The sequence below is a fragment of the Salvelinus fontinalis genome, chromosome 20 (assembly GCF_029448725.1).
Source record: "Salvelinus fontinalis isolate EN_2023a chromosome 20, ASM2944872v1, whole genome shotgun sequence".
Classification (NCBI taxonomy): Eukaryota; Metazoa; Chordata; class Actinopteri; order Salmoniformes; family Salmonidae; genus Salvelinus; species Salvelinus fontinalis.
Genome location: NC_074684.1, coordinates 39,037,100 through 39,057,787, shown reverse-complemented (window position 1 = coordinate 39,057,787; position 20,688 = coordinate 39,037,100). Strand labels below are relative to the sequence as shown.

The 20,688-nt window shown below is 44.8% G+C and overlaps 1 protein-coding gene across 1 annotated transcript in view; it reads right to left on the bottom strand.

Annotated features, from left to right (window-relative positions):
* Positions 1–734: 734 nt before the first annotated feature.
* Positions 735–20,688, bottom strand: part of LOC129817897 (B-cell lymphoma/leukemia 11B-like) — a 23,670-nt gene continuing 3,716 nt past the window's right edge. Inside the window, exons 3-5 of the mRNA XM_055873494.1 lie at positions 5,973–6,763; positions 5,012–5,827; positions 735–4,771 (exon numbers count right to left, since the gene is read on the bottom strand). Coding sequence (XP_055729469.1) covers positions 4,151–4,771; positions 5,012–5,827; positions 5,973–6,763 — 2,228 coding nt within the window. The 3' untranslated portion in view covers positions 735–4,150. The remainder of the gene's footprint in view (positions 4,772–5,011; positions 5,828–5,972; positions 6,764–20,688) is intronic.

Here is a 20,688-nt window from a genome sequence, read left to right as displayed (position 1 = left end):
AGGGGTCACGAGGGGTCACGTAGGTTCAAGTGTTCTAGTAACAAGATAGTGGATAAATGAAGATGTCCCACTCAGGTCATTTACCATTGAAAGAATGATCAGTTCCGGTCTGCTTAACATGGTGGCTCTCCCATAGGCACCAATACATTAGCAGCTGGGTCTGGTCTGCTTAGTTCATTGACTGTTTATGAACGTAAAAAATGTTGAGAGTGGGATGTCTCACAGTCTCTGGTTCCAGTGGATAACAGACATATTTTAATACCATGTGTGTAGACACATTTCTGGAAATGTGGACACAATCAGAATGTGTCCACAAGATCAGGACAAAGAACCCATGTAGGCACCAGGTATAAACGGGGCTACCGAGGGCAAGGTTTCAAGCACCAGTCATTAGAGACAGCCAGGTTTAATCAAGCCTACTGGTGGTTATTGTAAAATAAACAACTAAAGATGCAATGATGGTCATGTAAAAGATGATAATGTTATTAGTAATAGTGATATTAATGTTAATACTACTTCAGATGTTAGCAGTAATGGTGATATTAATGTTAATACTACTTCAGATGTTAGCAGTAATGGTGATAGTCATGTTAATACTACTTCAGATGTTAGCAGTAATGGTGACAGTCATGTTAATACTACTTCAGATGTTAGCAGTAATGGTGATAGTCATGTTAATACTACTTCAGATGTTAGCAGTAATGGTGAGAGTCATGTTAAAAATACTTCAGATGGGCAATTGCAACATTTATTGGATTTGTTGACTTTCTTTTCAACACATTACAAAAATACATATATGTTCAAACAGCCGACGTTACTGCTGCTGCTTTGAAACGACTTATTTTTCACAACAATCCCTCAAAAAAGGAAAAGAAAAAGATTTTGTACAAAGAGCAAAAGTCATGAAAGTTGAAAATGTGTTAAAATTTAAATTTTAAGTGCCATCACAAGAACTTCAACGAACCATGAGAAGAGAAAAAACGACATTGTCCGTAAACGCCTCCTAAAACTGATTTTAAAAAACAATTTTAAAAAAGCATTTCTCCCATAACCCATTGCAGAATCGCAATCCCAAAATTCCTCTGATATTCTGGATGATTTCTATTTGAAATATTTTTTTAATTCATATTAGGATAGATTTACCAAAAAAAAGCTACTTTAAACATTTGAATTGAATCACAATTGGATTGGGAAGGTAAAATAGGCAGAATGTTGGAACCAATTGTTTTTAAAAATGCAACATCATTTATCAATATTACAAAGACACTGTGTATCGTCATACAGTGAGCAAGAAATGATACGTAACTACTCATGTACATCTACTTAAAATCCCTCCACCATCATAACCGTACAATGCTCGTTCTGGCATTCAAAACATTGAATGAAAAGAATACTTTGTTATTTCAAAACACAGAGGATTTCATCATTAACATACTTCAAGACTGTAAACATTATTCTGGGACTGAATGTTCTTGTATGAAATGACTAGTTCTGTTTTGCGAGTCTGTCTTCCTTGTTTCTCAATGTGATTAAAATAACTCTCTAGCGTCCATATTTTGGATGGAATATACAGTATGAAGCTTGTTCAAAAGTGGGAATTGTAGGTTTCTCCTCTCCGCTGTCTCAATTGCGATAATAACAGTTATTTTAGTTATTATCAACCTTGTTCTGAAGTGAGAATTGATAGAAAAATAAATGTATTGGAATACACTAAAGATGTACTCTTACTAAATATCAACATGTGTTTTCACCAAATGCATGTCTCTATGGTATCTACACCTTTTCATTCAGTTTCATACATTATGATAACTAATCTATTCCATTTCCACATGCTGATCTGAAATAGAGGACCATTATGAGATGAGTGTTTTGTGTAAGAATCTGATTTCTGTCAACAAGATGATGATAAATAGGAAGATTTTCATTCGAGAGCACACCCATGTCCAGTTGCCTAAACACACACAGCACATTTAAAACAGGCTGTGTGAAGTGATATCTTTGAGGTGAGGTGATTATCTCTATTGAAGATGGTTCTATTAAGGGAAGATGTGGCCTCAATCTTCCCTAATATTGGTCCTCTTTCTCTCTCTCTGATGTCCTTGGTATTAGATTTGACCAGTAGATATGCATTTGGGTTAAAACACACTTTTCATATGCTTTCAATTTCATTTGAATGACTTTGATCCTTGCCTTGGGTCTCTCTCTCTCTCTTTCCTTCTACGTCTCTCTCCCTCTATCCTCTCTCCATTTTCTCTATTTCAATCTTTCATTTTCTACCTCAAGAATGATCCAATCAGATCTCAAGGTCATCTGGCCATCAGTCTAACAGCTGTGCTGAACATTATTACCATAACTCAATGTAACTCAAATAGGCTTTTTTAGATTCATCCAAGGATGAGCCATCCTCATTCCATGCAGCTGAAAAATCACAAATTGTAAATCCCTAAAAGTCACGAACGCCACGTACAGTGTCTTCACAAATCTGTTATTGGGCATTAAACCCCCATATCGCTTTGTGAAGCAAAATGAACAACCCCCACCTTTTCCTTTTCAAAGCTGCTCTACTAATACATGAACGCTGAGTTAGTGAACTGTGAAAGCAGGCAGATTGAGGCTTAGAGCACACAGTGGAGAAACACAGGCATTGATATGAATTCCATTCTGAGGCAGTTTTGCTGAATCCTGAGGGGATCAGAACTCACCCTGGGCGACGAGAACACTACTGTTCTAGAATTCCCCAGAAGGAACAATGAAATTATTCTAGAAGTGGAATGTACAGTACAATGTAGAATGTTTAAAAGTTTAACTTAACAAATTGGTTTTGATGAGGCTTTATCAAGTGTCAAGAGGGTGTAAGGGACATTGCCGCTATGTTATTCAAATGTAAACAGTATGATCACAGGAAGGAAGCCCTATTGAGAGGACCTGTATTGCAATTATCTAGTGAACGGTTGCAATAACAATGTATATTTTTCAGAACTTAAATAACTCAAGTCACTGATCTTTGATTGTTTTAGTGAGAGTGGACATTCTGAATGTAAAATATGGGGCTAGTATACATTTAGTTTCTGTAAATAATGATGGATCAAAGAAAATCTAATATTTACATAATGTTTGATGAAATAAAACACTTTACTCTTCCCAAAACATCCACACACATAAAGTTTTATAGGACTGTTCTCCTTTCCACATTTACTACAGCAAGTTTGAACGAATATATCTTAAATATCCCCATGGTGATTTAATCCTACATCTAAGGAGTTTATGGCAATGTCAGCAACCGCTATTTATGTCCCCGGCTAATATTGGGAATGTGGGGACTGGATTGCATCAAATAATAATAACACATGCTGATATTAAAAAAATAATAGTTTGTATAAAATTGTCTGTAATCTCTTCAGATTTTTAAAACATCAACATTTCTTTTGTTTTCTTTTTAAATCCTAAAATGTAAATTCTATTGTCATATTGACATTCAGTGCTTTATGTCAACGATGAGGAGATGGATCGTAGTCTGTTGTTGACCTAATAGGATATTAATATTACAGATAAAAAATAAATAATTGCTATCATAATTTAAGAAGTTTACTCATTTACTTATAGTTTCCTTAAAGGAATTGTTTTTAATTAACAAATCAAAATTAAAATCGTATTTCTAATCAAGTGTGACCTGTTTCAAGTTATGTGTTTTTTAAGGAAAAAAAATCTTCAGCATATTTTTTTTACTTACTAGCTATCTACCTAATTCCCTATAAAACCCCACAAAGATGTACCATCACATGCCCAATATCTTTACAAAACTCCAATAGATACAGACATTATTGCACAGTAGAAAGGCTCAATGGATTAATAATGATAAAATCCTCAGATAGATCAATAGTTGGCAGGAAACTAAAGGTTTCTAGAAAAATCCCCCATCCCATGTTTCCCTTTGTTTATATTTCTCAGGTGGCAGTTTCTGTGACAAAAAGAACAAACAAAAACAGAATTACGTACATTAAATTGTCCCAAAAATATTCAAGAAGAGGAAAGATTATCCAGCCAAGCCCCGTGTTGAAGTCCTGTAAGTGTTCATTCAGAATGAGTCTGAGGTGTTAGCCTAGCCTAGCCTGTAGCCTTAGCCTTAGCTTTAGCTTTAGCCTAGCGTAACCTAGCCTCTCTCAGCCTCCTCCAGTTTGACGTCGCTGGCCATCAAGTGTTCCCCGTGCCACTTCTTCATGTGTTTCTCCAGGGTGCTGTAGACGCTGAAGGGCATGTGGCAAATATCACAGCGATACACCTCCTTCCCAAACTGCCCGTGGGTCTTCATGTGGCGAGTTAGCTTGGAGCTCTGGGCGCAGGCGTAGCTGCACAGGTCACACTTGTAGGGCCTCTCTCCCGTGTGGCTACGTCGGTGCACCGTCAGGTTGCTGCAGTTCTTGAATATCTTCCCACAGTACTCACAGGTGTCGCTCCGTCTGCTCTCCTTACTAGGGGGTCGACCCGGCCCGGGACCCCGCAGGAGGTGAGGAGTGGAGCTGCCGCTGCGGCCCGATGCGCCCACTCCCTCCAGGAATTCCCCAGGAGAGGTGGAGAAGCGGAGGGAACCTGTCTCGGAGGAGGAGTGCTCTGAGGAAGTGGCGAAGGGGGACTGGTGGGCGTCACTGAAGCCGTGGAGGAAGGGTTCTCTGATGAAGTGGCGTGAGGCGGCGTAGCCGGCCAGGAGCTGGGAATACATGTTCTCTGGGGAGATGAGGGTCGGAGCCGCGGGGAGCTCCAACTCCTTCTCCACCTTCACATCAAATAGAATGAAATTAAAGTTTATTTACACTGAATTTAACAAATCTAAACCCAGTAAAACAATACAACTAGATAAGAGAAAAATGATGTACTTCTTTCAGCAGTCTAAAAGTCTGTTTAATAGTATTGGAACAGTTGTGTAAACGACAAACATAAGAAAACATAAAAACACAACAAGTTATTTAAGAAGAATATAAGTGACTTAAAGGAGTAGCTAAAAGGGAGTTCTTACCTTGATTCTCTTGTTGGAGGGGTTGGGGCTGGTGATGGGGGTGGGCCGGCGGTGGAACAGTCCAGAGAAAGAGTCTTCAGACCCACTAATTCTTCCGTTCATCAAGGGCCTCTCCTCTCTTTCAATCTCTCTCTCTCTGTCCATCGCTCTGTCCATCGCCCTGTCCAACGCTCGCTCTCTGTCCCTCTCAATCTCCATCTCCCCCCTGCCTGCATCTCCCCCCTCTCTCGACTCTCTATTAGGCTGCCTCTCCCTGTCCAGACTCATGGTCTTCTTGGAAGGGGCCAGCCTCAGATGATTGTCCAGGTGGTTGTATGGGTGCATGATACCCACCCCTCCGCTCTCCGTCACTCTATCCCCACCATGAGGCTTCTCGTCTGGAGAAGGCCTCGACCCGTTCTCCCTGTTCTTGTGGAACTCTGAGTCCATGCTCAGGTTAGACTCAGGCCTACTTAGGCCGTTCCTCATCTCCTCCTCATCCTCAATTTCCTCCTCCTCTTCTTCCTCTTCCTCTTCCTCTTCCTCCTCCTCGATATCCATCCCCATTCTTCCCTCCCCCTCTCTGCTCTTCTCCTCCCCCTCTCCTCCCTCTCCTCTGTTCCCCTGTTCAGGGGAGCTCCCCATGGAGCCTGACTTATGTATGTGTGTCTTCATGTGTCTCTTCAGCTTGGAGGCTTGAGAACAGGCATGGTCACACAGATGACACTTGTAGGGCCTCTCTCCTGTGTGACTCCGTCTGTGGACTATCAGGTTGCTCTGGAACTTGAAGGTCTTCCCACAGAACTCACAGGACTTGGACTTGGCTTGGGCCTGGACCTGAATGAATGAATGAATGAACAAATTAATTATGTATTGTCCCATAGGGGAAATGTCTTGGCAACATTACAGGCAATTCTGTAATACATATAAGACATTACAAAACATACATCAGCACATATATCCCAGGACACACTGCACATACCTGGTTCTGGCCCTGGGGAGGAGTGGTGGTGTTTCCCTGAGGCGTGGGGGGCTGTGGGGGGTAGGTGAGGAACTGTGGGGGCTTGGAGCCAGACTGGAAGAGAGTTGGACTCAGCAGGCGGTGCATGGGGGGCACCCGGGTGGGCGAGAGAGGAGGTGTAGGGCCTCCGTTGTTAGTATTGTTGCCAACCGCCAGCTCTCTGAGCCTTCTGGAGAAGTCCATGGAAGGAGGTTCCATTGGGGTCAGACGCATCACTCTCTCAAAGGCACTGGGGTGCTGGAAGAGCAGGGACCCCATCTCCTCTGGCCCCAGGCGCTCCAGGAGGTGTCTGGGGGGCGGGGGTCTGACGAAGGGTGGGGTGGCAGGGAGCCGGGTGTCCAGATAGCCCGGAGGGGGACGGGGGTGGTGAGGGTGTTGGGGATGGTGTGGGTGGTGCTCCCTGAGTAGTGGCGCCGCCATCCGGAGGAGGTGGAAGGGGTTAGAGGTGTCCCCCAGGAAGGTTGGTAAGGGAGAACGAGGGAGAGAGTCTCCTCCACCCATGGGAGGGGGTAGGGCCATGCGAGGGGTGAGGGTGTAATTGGAGGGGTGTGTGTCCAGGTAGATGCGGATGCCGTGGGTGTGTTGGGCGTGCTGGAGCAGGAACCAGGCGCTGGTGAAGGTCTGTTTACAAGAGGTGCAGATGTAGCTGGATGGCTCATCTTTACCTGAGAAAGAGAGAGAGGGGGGGCGAGGGGGGGAAAGGAGAGAAAAAAGGGAGCGAGAAAAAGGGAGAGATTGTAAGTGGTTGGTTCCTATTTTAATAAGAGGTGTCTGCTAAATGACTAACATGAGAAAAATGTCGAAAGGAATGCATGACTGACTCATACTGTAATACAGTTTTGAATTACCTACATAATAGCATAGGTTTAATCAACATACATATATTATTTTTTGGCATGTCTGGAACGACAGCATATAAAACTAGGATCTCAATGACCTTTTCACACGACCCTGCTGTACACCAACATAACAACATGACGTGAGAGAGGTATTCTATTCTCCCAGGACAGTCAACTTCATCACAGAGCTCTACAAGAGAGAATGTCATATGATAACCTGAGTGAGATAATGTCATATGATAACCCGAGTGAGATAATGATAACCTGAGTGAGATAATGTCATATGATAACCTGAGTGAGATAATGTCATATGATAACCCGAGTGAGATAATGTCATTTAATAACCTGAGTGAGATAATGTCATATGATAACCCGAGTGAGATAATGTCATATGATAACCCAAGTGAGATAATGTCATATGATAACCCGAGTGAGATAATGTCATATGATAACCTGAGTGAGATAATGTCATATGATAATCTGAGTGAGATAATGTCATATGATAACCTGAGTGAGATTTAGTCATATGATAACCTGAGTGAGATAATGTCATATGATAACCTGAGTGAGAGAATGTCATATGATAACCTGAGTGAGAGAATGTCATATGATAACCTGAGTGAGAGAATGGTTAGTGTGATCTCCTCAGACAAACACATATGCATATATGAGCAATACAAACTATATGCAAACAAACCCGGGGCTACCTAGGGGCAGGATAATACTAATGTGTGTGTGTGTGTGGTGTGGTGTGGAGGAACGAAAGATATATGACAAGAGAGAGAAAGGGAGAGGGAAAGAAAGAGGGAGCTGAGAAAGGAAGAGAGAGAGAGAGAGAGATAGAGACGCCTCCGTGAGAGTGACAGCATTCCCTCCGCCATATGCCCCCGTAGACACAACTACGACAACATAACCAACAAAAACAGGTCACAACTCCTGCAGCTCTGTCGCACGCTGGGTATGTACATAGTCAATGGTACTGTGGGCTTAGAGGGGACTCCTCTGGTAGGTACACCTATAGCTCATCTCTTGGCAGTAGTACTGTAGACTACTTTATCACTGACCTCAACCCAGAGTCTCTCAGAGCGCCTACTTGAACAGAGCAATACTCAACCATGAGGCATCAAAGCCAAAGGAACGGAATAATATGAAGAAATGCTATAGATGGAAGGAAGGTAGTGTGGAAACCTACAGTGCCTTCCACTAATATTGGCACCCTTGGTAAATATGAGCAAAATGGCTGTGAAAAAAAGGTATTTTCTGTTTATCCTCTTGGTATTTCATTCAAAATATTCACAAAAATCAAACCTTAAACTCAAGTAAAATGATTTTTTAAAATAAATGGGAAATAAATTAAATAAATATTTTTTCTCCAAAACATGTGTGCCACAATTATTGTCACCCCTAGAAATTCTTATGAGTAAAATCTAGCTGAAGTATATTCCCATTCATATTTAATGTTTTAAGTTCACCCGAGTGATTAGGAACACTTAAGTGGTAAGCCATGACTTCCTGTTTCACTGGGGTATAAATATGAGGAGACACACAGGTCAAGTTTCCTTAGTCATCCATCACTATGGGAAAGACCCGAGAATACAGTAATGGTGTACAACAGAAGGTTGTTGAGCTTCACAAATCAGGAAATGTCTATAAGAAAATATCTCAATGGTTGAAAATGCCCATTTCCACGATCAGGGCAATAATTAAGAAGTTTAAAGCAACTGAAGATGTTAACAATCGGCTTAGAAGAGAACTCGTGTCTATATTGATCCCGAGCACAGTGAGGAGGATAGTTTGAGTGGACAAAAAATCTCCAAGGATCACAGCTGGAGAATTGCAGACGTTAGTTGGGTTTTGGGGTCAGAAAGTCTCCAAAACTCTGATCAGACGCCACCTACATAACCACAAGTTGTTCAGGAGGGTTGCCATAAAAAAGCCTTTCCTGTCATCAAACAACAAACTCAAGCGCCTACAGTTTGCCAAACATTACTGGAACTTTCAATGGGACCGGGTTCTATGGTCAGATGAGACCAAAATGGAGCTTTTTGGAAACAAACACCAGAGGTGGGTTTGGTGTAGATAGAAAGATAGCCATGCAGAAAAGTACCTCGTCCCCACTGTGTAAGTATGGTGGTGGATCTTTGATGTTGTGGGGCTGTTTTTCTTCCAAAGGTCCTGGACAAAACCTGACTGCCTCTGCTAGGAAGCTTAAACTGATCCTTGGTTGGATCTTCCAGCAGGACAATGATCCAAAGCACATCTCAAAGTCAACACGAAAATGGTTCACTGACCACAGAATCAAGGTTTTAAGATGGCCGTCCCAGTCCCCTGACCTGAACCCCATAGAAAACCTGTGGGATGAGCTGAAGAGGAGAGCCCACAAGTGTGGACCTCGGAATCTGAAGGATCTGGAGAGATTCTGTACGGAGGAATGGTCTCAGATCCCTTGCCATGTGTTCTCCAACCTCATTACGCATTATAGGAGAAGACTCAGACCTGTTATCTTGGCAAAGAGAGGTTTAAAGGCACAGTCACCTTAGTGTATGGAAATCTCTGACCCACTGGAATTGTGATAAAGTGAATTATAAGTGAAATAATCTGTCTGTAAACAATTGTTGGAAAAATGACTTGTGTCATGCACAAAGTAGATGTCCTAACCGACTTGCCAAAACTATAGTTTGTTAACAAGACATTTGTGGAGTGGTTGAAAAACGAGTTTTAATGACTCCAACCTAAGTCTATGTAAACTTCCGACTTCAACTGTATTTCCCTCAGATTACACAGACCCACAAAATGTTGATAAACTCCCATATCTATTGGGTGAAATACCACAGTGTGCAATCACAGCAGCAAGATCTGCGACCTGTTGCAAAGAACAAACAGAACAAACACCATTGTAAATACAATCTATATTTATGTTTATTTATAGAGGGAGAGAGAAATAGAGAGAGAGAGAAATAGTGAGAGAGAGAGTTAGAGAGAGACAGATAGAGAGAGAAAGAGAGAGAGAGAGACAGAGAGACAGAGAGAGAGAAAGAGAGAAAGAGAGAAAGAGAAAGAGAGAGAGAATCTTAAAACCTAAGAAAGAAATTGAGAAACCTGTCCAACCAAAAACATAGAGACCCGGAAAACCTGAGTCTACGCCTTCACTATGGTGAATCACTAAAACAATAGAGAAATACACTACGGAAAAAGAAGGAACAGCACGTCAGAAATCAGCTCAATGTAACTGAAGAATCCATAGACTCTAACCAATTCTGGGAAAAATGGAAAACACTAAACAAACAACAACACGAAGAATTATCTATCCAAAATGGAGATGTATGGGTAAACCACTTCTCCAATCTTTTTGGCTCTATAACGAAAAATAAGGAGCAAAAACATATACATGATCAAATAAAAATCCTAGAATCAACTATTAAAGACTACCAGAACCCACTGGATTCTCCAATTACCTTGAATGAGTTACAGGACAAAATAAAAACCCTCCAACCCAAAAAAGCCTGTGGTGTTGATGGTATCCTTAATGAAATGATCAAATATACAGACAACAAATTCCAATTGGCTATACTAACACTCTTTAACATCGTCCTTAGCTCTGGCATCTTCCCCAATATTTGGAACCAAGGACTGATCACCCCAATCCACAAAAGTGGAGACAAATTTGACCCCAATAACTACCGTGGAACATGCGTCAACATCAACCTTGGGAAAATCCTCTGCATTATCATTAACAGCAGACTCGTACATTTCCTCAATGAAAACAATGTACTGAGCAAATGTCAAATTGGCTTTTTACCAAATTACCGTACGACAGACCACGTATTCACCCTGCACACCCCTAATTGACAAACAAACAAACCAAAACAAAGGCAAAGTCTTCTCATGCTTTGTTGATTTCAAAAAAGCCTTCGACTCAATTTGGCATGAGGGTCTGCTATACAAATTGATGGAAAGTAGTGTTGGTGGAAAAACATATGACATCATAAAATCCATGTACACAAACAACAAGTGTGCGGTTAAAATTGGCAAAAAACAAACACATTTCTTCCCACAGGGCCGTGGGGTGAGACAGGGATGCAGCTTAAGCCCCACCCTCTTCAACATATATATCAACGAATTGGCGAGGGCACTAGAACAGTCTGCAGCACCCGGCCTCACCCTACTAGAATCTGAAGTCAAATGTCTACTGTTTGCTGATGATCTGGTGCTTCTGTCACCAACCAAGGAGGGCCTACAGCAGCACCTAGATCTTCTGCACAGATTCTGCCAGACCTGGGCCCTGACAGTAAATCTCAGTAAGACCAAAATAATGGTGTTCCAAAAAAGGTCCAGTCGCCAGGACCACAAACAATTCCATCTAGACACCGTTGCCCTAGAGCACACAAAAAACTATACATACCTCGGCCTAAACATCAGCGCCACAGGTAACTTCCACAAAGCTGTGAACGATCTGAGAGACAAGGCAAGAAGGGCATTCTATGCCATCAAAAGGAACATAAAATTCAACATACCAATTAGGATCTGGCTAAAAATACTTGAATCAGTTATAGAACCCATTGCCCTTTATGGTTGTGAGGTCTGGGGTCCGCTCACCAACCAAGAATTCACAAAATGGGACAAACACCAAATTGAGACTCTGCATGCAGAATTCTGCAAAAATATCCTCTGTGTACAACGTAGAACACCAAATAATGCATGCAGAGCAGAATTAGGCCGATACCCGCTAATTATCAAAATCCAGAAAAGAGACGTTAAATTCTACAACCACCTAAAAGGAAGCGATTCCCAAACCTTCCATAACAAAGCCATCACCTACAGAGAGATGAACCTGGAGAAGAGTCCCCTAAGCAAGCTGGTCCTGGGGCTCTGTTCACAAACACAAACACACCCCACAGAGCCCCAGGACAGCAACACAATTAGACCCAACCAAATCATGAGAAAACAAAAAGATAATTACTTGACACATTGGAAAGAATTAACAAAAAAACAGAGCAAACTAGAATGCTATTTGGCCCTAAACAGAGAGTACACAGTGGCAGAATACCTGACCACTGTGACTGACCCAAACTTAAGGAAAGCTTTGACTATGTACAGACTCAGTGAGCATAGCCTTGCTATTGAGAAAGGCCGCCGTAGGCAGACCTGGCTCTCAAGAGAAGACAGGCTATGTGCACACTGCCCACAAAATGAGGTGGAAACTGAGCTGCACTTCCTAACCTCCTGCCAAATGTATGACCATATTAGAGACACATATTTCCCTCAGATTACACAGATCCACAAAGAATTTGAAAACAAACCCGATTTTGATAAACTCCCATATCTACTGGGTGAAATTCCACAGTGTGCCATCACAGCAGCAAGATTTGTGACCTGTTGCCACAAGAAAAGGGCAACCAGTGAAGAACAAACACCATTGTAAATACAACCCATATTTATGTTTATTTATTTTCCCTTTTATACATTGTTACATCACTGTATATAGACATATGACATTTGAAATGTCTCTATTCTTCTGGACCTTCTGTGAGTGTAATGTTTACTGTTCACTTTTAATTGTTTATTTCACTTTTGTTTATTATCGATTTCACTTGCTTTGGTAATGTAAACCTATGTTTCCCATGACGATAAAGCCCCTTGAATTGAATTGAGAGAGAGAGAGAGAGAGAGAGAGAGAGAGAGAGAGAGAGAGAGAGGGGGAGAGAGAGAGAGAGAGAGAGAGAGAGAGCGAGAGAGAGAGAGAGAGAGAGAGAGAGCGAGAGAGAGAGAGAGAGAGAGAGAGAGAGAGAGAGAGAGAGAGAGAGAGAGAGAGAGAGAGAGGAGAGAGAGAGAGAGAGAGAGAGAGAGAGAAGAGAGAGAGAGAGAGAGAGAGAGAGAGAGAGCGCAATAGAGTTTGTGGTGCTCACTACCGCCAGGGAGACGGAAGTATATGGGTCCTACTCCGACTCTGTCGTGTTCTCGGCCCAGGATCAACGTCTTTAGTGATCAAATAAAGGGTCTTCAAAATGGCTCCACACACACACACACACACACACAGCACTGATTGAGAGAAGAACAGACTATTTCAGTAAATGAGCCTCTCATTAACTCGCTGACCTGCCTCCCCGGGGCTCTGTCTAACCAATCACTGAGCCAAGACGGCACACGTCGCCACAGTTACCGGAGTCTGTGTGCGTGTGGAGCGTGTGTGCGTGTGTGCTACGCTAGGCTGTCTACCTGTGTTTAGTTTGGCTGGTCTTCACAGACCTGTTTGGCAGCTGAGCGCTGGACAGATTACAACTTGGACGGAGAGAAGAGAGGGAGAGAGGGAACCAGAGATGAGGAGGAGGTGAGTAGAGAGTCTTTAGGGACCGTGATGGGTTTAGAGCGTTTTCCTGATAGAACAGTGCAGTTGAACATCATGGGGGGGGGGGGGGGGAATACATATATTTCAATATTAGGTCATGAATTTCTCAGCCATATTTGTGTGTGTGTGTGTGTGTGTGTGGTGTGTGTGTGTGTGTGTGTGTGTGTGTGTGTGTGTGTGTGTGTGTGTGTGTGTGTGTGTGTGTGTGTGTGTGTGTGTGTGTGTGTGTGTGTGTGGGGTTAGCTAATGAAACCCCCACAGACCCCCTCCCTGTGTGAATTTGCATCTTGTCACATCTTCCAGAGATTGCCATATGCTATTAGAGCTGCGTGGCAGCTAATGGCTCTCTGCTGATGGCTCTCTTCTGATGGCTTTCTGCTAATGCCTAATGACTGAAAAACACTAATTTCATCATCTTCCCTTACCAGCATGAGAAGGGAGAGTAACAGGAGGAGGGAGAGGAGGAGAGAGATGGGGAGGAGGAGAGAGAGAAGGAGGAAGAGAGAGAGGGAGAGGAGGAGAGAGAGAGAGAGGGAGGAGGAGAGAGAGAGAGAGGGAGGAGGAGAGAGGGATAGATGGAGAGAGAGAGGGGGGATGAGCGAGAGAGTGAGAGATAAGGATATGCAAATTAGTCAATCAGGACTTGCCAATCAGCTGTCTCTGTGTGATGCTGTGAAATCCCCAGTCTGGAAATATGACATCTACATGTAGTAGAGCCACACGGAGTCACACACCAGAGTAGTCACACACACACACCAGAGTAGACACACACACAAACACACACGCACACACACACACACACACACACACCAGAGTAGACACACACACAAACACACACACACCAGAGTAGCCACACACACCAGAGTAGTCACACACACGCACACACACCAGAGTAGCCACACACAAACACCAGAGTCGCCACACACACACACACACCAGAGAGCAAGGGGAGCGATGTCGCTCCAGCCAATAAAGGCTCTCATTAAATCCTCGCGGGCCGTGCTATGATTCAATTTGCAGTAATTACCATATCCACTGACACACACACACACACACACTTCTGTCCTCTCATACACACACACATATACACTTCTGTCCTCTCATACACACACACACACACACACACACACACACACACACACACACACACACACACACACACACACACACACACACACACACACACACACACACACACACACACACAACCTTCTGTCCTCTCATACACACACACACACACACACACACACACACACCACACACACACACACACCACACACACACACACACACACACACACACACACACACACAACCTTCTGTCCTCTCATACACACACACACACACACACACACACACACACACACACACACACACACACACACACACACACACACACACACACACACACACACACACACACACACACACACACACACACACTTCTGTCCTCTCATATACACACACACACACACACACACACACACACCACACACACACACACACACACACACACACACACACACACACATACACACACACACACACACACACACACTTCTGTCCTCTCATTCATACACACACACACACACACACACACACACACACACACACACACACACACACACACACACACACACACACTTCTGTCCTCTCATACACACACACACTTCTGTCGTCTCAACCCTCTTCCGCTGACCACGAAGTTCAACTACTAGTTACCGTGCTTACACTGTCATCTCCATGGACACAACGACAAGATCAAATGACCCAATTAACTTCCCCTTCCTCACCCCTCCTCACCCCTCCTCACCCCCCCTGCCCCCTCCTGCCCCCCCCCCTCCCACCTCCTGCCCCCTCCTCACCCCTCCTCCCACCTCCTGCCCTCTCCTCACCCCATCCTGCCCCCTCCCCACCCCTCCTCCTCCTCCTCCCACCTCCTGCCCCCTCCTCACCCCTCTGACCCCTCATCACCCCTCCCTCCCCCCCTAACATTATTCTATTCCAAATTAAGTGGGAGGGGCCAATAACCATAGTGGGAGGAGCCAGTAGTCAGACAGGACATCATTAATGGTGGGTATATGCGTATAGGTGGGCCAATCATAAAATAGTTTCCCTCCCTCCTGGGTTAGTTTTTACTAAACCCCCACCAGCCAATTAGGTATTCTGTAGGGACCTTAGATCTTCAACCTAACAGTGCTTTTATTCTTTCCAGATTGGCTTTTATAGCAATTATTTGTCTTAAAAGCACAAACACAATGCCAGGGAGCAGAGAGAGAGAGGGTGGGAGGGAGTGAGAGAGAGAGAGAGAGAGAGGAGGGGAGAGGGGGAGGGAGAGCGAAAGAGATAGAAAGAGGGAGAGAGAGAGGGGGGGAAGAGGGAGAGAGAGGGGAGGGAGAGAGAGAGAGAGGGAGCAAGAGAGAACGAGATCGAGAGGGAGAGGGAGAGAGAGAAAGAGGGGGGAGGGAGAGAGGGAGAGAGAGAGAGGGGAGGGAGAGAGAGGGAGGGAGAGAGAGAGAAAGAGAGGGGGAGGGAGAGAGGGTGGGGGAGAGAGAGAGAGAGAGGGGAGGGAGAGAAGGAGAGGGGGAGAGAGGGAGGGAGAGAGAGAGAAAGAGATGGAGAGGGAGAGAGGGAGGGAGGGAGGGAGAGAGAGAGAGAGGGAGGGGGAGAGAGAGAGAGGGGGTGGAGGGAGAGAGGGGAGGGAGAGAGAGAGGGAGCGAGAGAGAAAGAGATAGAGAGGGAGAGAGAGAAAGAGGGGGGAGGGAGAGAGGGGGAGAGAGAGAGGGGGGAGGAGATGAGGAGAGAGGGAGGGAGAGAGAGAGAAAGAGAGGGGGAGGGAGAGAGGGTGGGGGAGAGAGAGAGAGGGGGGAGGGAGAGAAGGAGAGGGGGGAGAGGGAGCGAGAGAGAGAGGGAGGGAGAGAAAGAGATAGAGAGGGGGAGAGAGAGGGGGAGAGAGAGAAAGAGATAGAGAGGGAGAGAGAGAGGGGGAGAGAGAGGGGGAGAGAGAGAAAGAGATAGAGAGGGAGAGAGAGAGGGGGAGAGAGAGGGAGAGAGGGAGAACTGTGCCATGGTATTGAATGATTACATCTGGGGGTTGAAGAAAGTGAGGCTTGGTGAGGTTTGAAGCAGCAGACACGGTAACACACAGTAACACACACACACACACACACACGCACACTTCTGTCCTCTCATGCACACACACACATACACACACTTCTGTCCTCTCATACACACATACACACACACACACTTCTGTCCTCTCACACACACACACACACACACACACTTCTTTCCTCTCAAACACACACACACACACACACACACACACACACACACACACACACACACACACACACACACACACACACACACACACACACACACACACACACACACACGTATCCCTATTCCAAGACTTAACCCTTACCTTAACCATTCAGAGTTAATGCCTAACCTTATCCATTCAGAGTTAATGCCTAAACTTAACCTTAAACACTTTGAAATTTGACGTTTGCAACAACTTAAAAATTTGACATTTGAGAAATATGGATGAACATCAAATTCTGACATGATTCTGTGAGAGCTAGTTGCACACACAGACACACTCCCACCGACACACACACACACACACACACACACACACACACACACACACACACACACACACACACACAACACACACACACACACACACACATACACACACACACACACACACACACACACACACACACACTCCTGACAAAACCATACACAAATAGGGCCACCCATCCTGGGTGCACCTGTCAGGGGAGGAGCTGACCTCTCTGGTGTTGTATCTGACCTCTCTGGTGTTGTATCTGACCTCTCTGGTGTTGTATCTGACCTCTCTGGTGTTGTATCTGACCTCTCTGGTGTTGTATCTGACCCCTCTGGTGTTGTATCTGACCTCTCTGACCTCTCTGGTGTTGTATCTGACCCCTCTGGTGTTGTATCTGACCTCTCTGGTGTTGTATCTGACCTCTCTGACCTCTCTGGTGTTGTATCTGACCTCTCTGACCTCTCTGGTGTTGTATCTGACCTCTCTGGTGTTGTCTCTGACCTCTCTGGTGTTGTATCTGACCCCTCTGGTGTTGTATCTGACCTCTCTGGTGTTGTCTCTGACCTCTCTGGTGTTGTATCTGACCTCTCTGGTGTTGTATCTGACCTCTCTGGTGTTGTATCTGGCCTCTCTGGTGTTGTATCTGACCTCTCTGACCTCTCTGGTGTTGTATCTGACCTCTCTGGTGTTGTATCTGACCTCTCTGGTGTTGTATCTGGCCTCTCTGGTGTTGTATCTGGCCTCTCTGGTGTTGTATCTGACCTCTCTGGTGTTGTATCTGACCTCTCTGGTGTTGTATCTGACCTCTCTGGTGTTGTATCTGACCTCTCTGGTGTTGTAAACAGGTTCTCATTAGCCTGGCTGTGATCTAGAGCCTGGCTGTGATCTTAACTCATCCCCGTGCTCCTGTTCCTTCACCTCGTACCCTCCTGCTCTCCTCCCTGTCTCCTCACCCCGCTCCCCTCTCTCTTCACCCCTCACCTCCTCCCCTCGCCCCCTTCTCCCTTTCCTTCCCGTCCTTCCCCTCCTGTCTCTGCTGTCTCTGTCTTCTCTGCATGCCCCTCTCAGCTCTGCTCCGATGGTTTGTTGTTTGTCATAATGGGGGCTAATCAGGCAATAGAAGGCTATGTAGAACAGAACAGAACACAATAGAATAGAACAGAGCAGAACAGAACAGAACAGAACACAATAGAATAGAACAGAGCAGAACAGAACAGAACAGAACAGACTAGAACAGAATAGAACAGAATAGAACAGAGCAGAACAGAACAGGACAGAGAAGAACAGAACAGAGAAGAACAGAGCAGAGCAGAATAGAGCAGAACAGAGCAGAAGAGAATAGAGCAGAACAGAGCAGAGAAGAACAGAGCAGAGCAGAACAGAACAGATCAGAACAGAACAGAGCAGAGAAGAACAGAACAGAACAGAGCAGAACAGAACAGAACAGAGCAGAACACAATAGAATAGAACAGAGCAGAACAGAACAGAACACAATAGAATAGAACAGAGCAGAACAGAACAGAACAGACTAGAACAGAATAGAACAGAGCAGAACAGAACAGGACAGAGAAGAACAGAACAGAGAAGAACAGAGCAGAGCAGAATAGAGCAGAACAGAGCAGAAGAGAATAGAGCAGAACAGAGCAGAGAAGAACAGAGCAGAGCAGAGCAGAACAGAACAGAACAGATCAGAACAGAACAGAGCAGAGAAGAACAGAACAGAACAGAACAGAGCAGAACAGAACAGAACAGAACAGAGTAGAACAGAATAGAACAGAGTAGAACAGAGCAGAACAGAATAGAGCAGAACAGAGCAGAGAAGAACAGAGCAGAGCAGAGCAGAACAGAACAGAACAGAGCAGAGCAGAGCAGAGCAGAACAGAGCAGAACAGAACAGAACAGAACAGAGCAGAGAAGAACAGAACAGAACAGGACAGAGAAGAACAGAACAGAACAGAGCAGAGCAGAACAGAACAGAACAGAACAGAGCAGAATAGAGCAGAACAGAGCAGAGCAGAACAGAACAGAGAAGAACAGAACAGAACAGGACAGAGAAGAACAGAACAGAACAGAGCAGAGCAGAACAGAACAGAGCAGAGCAGAGCAAAGCAAAGCAGCATATAGCCACTGTGAGGGTGGCAGTAGCAGGAACAGGGTAAGGCTCTCAAACTAACTCAAAGCAGGCCCAGGCCAACTATAACCACTTACATGTGTGTGAGCTCTGTTGGTGTGTGTGTGTGTGTGTGTGTGTGTGTGTGTGTGTGTGTGTGTGTGTGTGTGTGTGTGTGTGTGTGTGTGTGTGTGTGTGTGTGTGTGTGTGTGTGTGTGTGTGTGTGTGTGTGTGTGTGTGTGTGTGCATCTGCAGCCAATCTGAACTAGGCCTGCTGAAAGTCCTGACAGACAGAGGGAGGCTTTAAGGGGACAGGGCTGCCAAATTGGTGTGTGGGATACAAGGACAGACACGCACACACCTGTCTAAGGTATGTATATCTGCCTCCCTGACCTGTATGTCTCATGAGATGCAGGTCAACTGAGTGAATGGAACAATACAGGTATCATAAACAGAGACAGACAATAACAACCAGCCTCTCGTGTATCATGTATCTCCAGCAGCATAACCAGAGACAGACAATAACAACCAGCCTCTCGTGTAGCAAACTATGAGAGCTGCTCTGCTGTGCTCCAAGCCTCCAAGGCATCTCTCAGGGCACGGGGACAAGCTGTGAAAAAGAACTGGAAAGACCTCTCTGTCAGTAAGAGCTATGGTTCTTGACTCAGCCTCTGTAGTCGCTCAACAACACAAAACAGAGCTCCAAAAGTGCATTAGCTAAGCTTCCTGAGGTATCTCTGTGAGCCTGACTCATCGACTCATAACTGTAGTGTGTGTTTGAATGTGTGTGTGTGTGTGGGGGGGGTCCCGCTGTGTCTGCTGTCTATCATGTGTCGCTGGATGAGGTTGATGGATGACTATCACATGTGCTTGTGGTTGAGAGAAAACAAGATTAAGGGAATAGAGAGAGAGAGAGAGAGAGAGAGAGAGAGAGAGAGAGAGAGAGAGAGACAGACAGACAGACAGACAGACAGACAGACAGACAGACAGACAGACAGACAGACAGAGACAGACAGAGACAGACAGACAGACAGACTGGTTCGTAGGCCTCCTTGCTCTTTCTTTTCTGCCCACAAATGTTCTATAGGGTTGAGGTCAGGGCTTTGTGATGGCCACAACAATACCTTGACTTTGTTGTCCACCCCCACAACATGATGCTGCCACCCCTTTGCATCACGGTTGGGATGGTGTTCTTCGGCTTGCAAGCATCCCCATTTTTTCTCCAAACATAACGATGGTCATTATGGCCGAACAGTTCTATTTTTGTTTCATCAGACCAGAGGACATTTCTCCAAAAGGTATGATCTTTGTCCCCATGTACAGTTGCAAACCATAGTTTGTTTATTTTATGGCGGTTTTGAGGCAGTGGCTTCTTCCTTGCTAAGCGGCCTTTCAGGTTATTTCGATATAGGACTCGTTTTACTGTGGATATAGATACTTTGTACCGGTTTCCTCCAGCATCTTCACAAGGTCCTTTGCTGTTGTTCTGGGATTGATGTGCACTTTTCGCACCAAAGTATGTTCATCTCTAGGAGACAGAACGCGTCTCCTTCCTGAGCCGTATGACGGCTGCGTGGTCCCATGGTGTTTATACTTGCGTACTATTGTTTGTACAGATGAACGTGGTACCTTCAGGCATTTGGAAATTGCTCACAAGGGTGAACCAGACTTGTGGAGGTCTACAATTCTTTTTCTGAGGTCTTGGCTGATTTCTTTTGATTTTCCCATGATGTCAAACAATGAGGCACTGAGTTTGAAGGTAGGCCTTGAAATACATCCACAGTTACACCTCCAATTGACTCA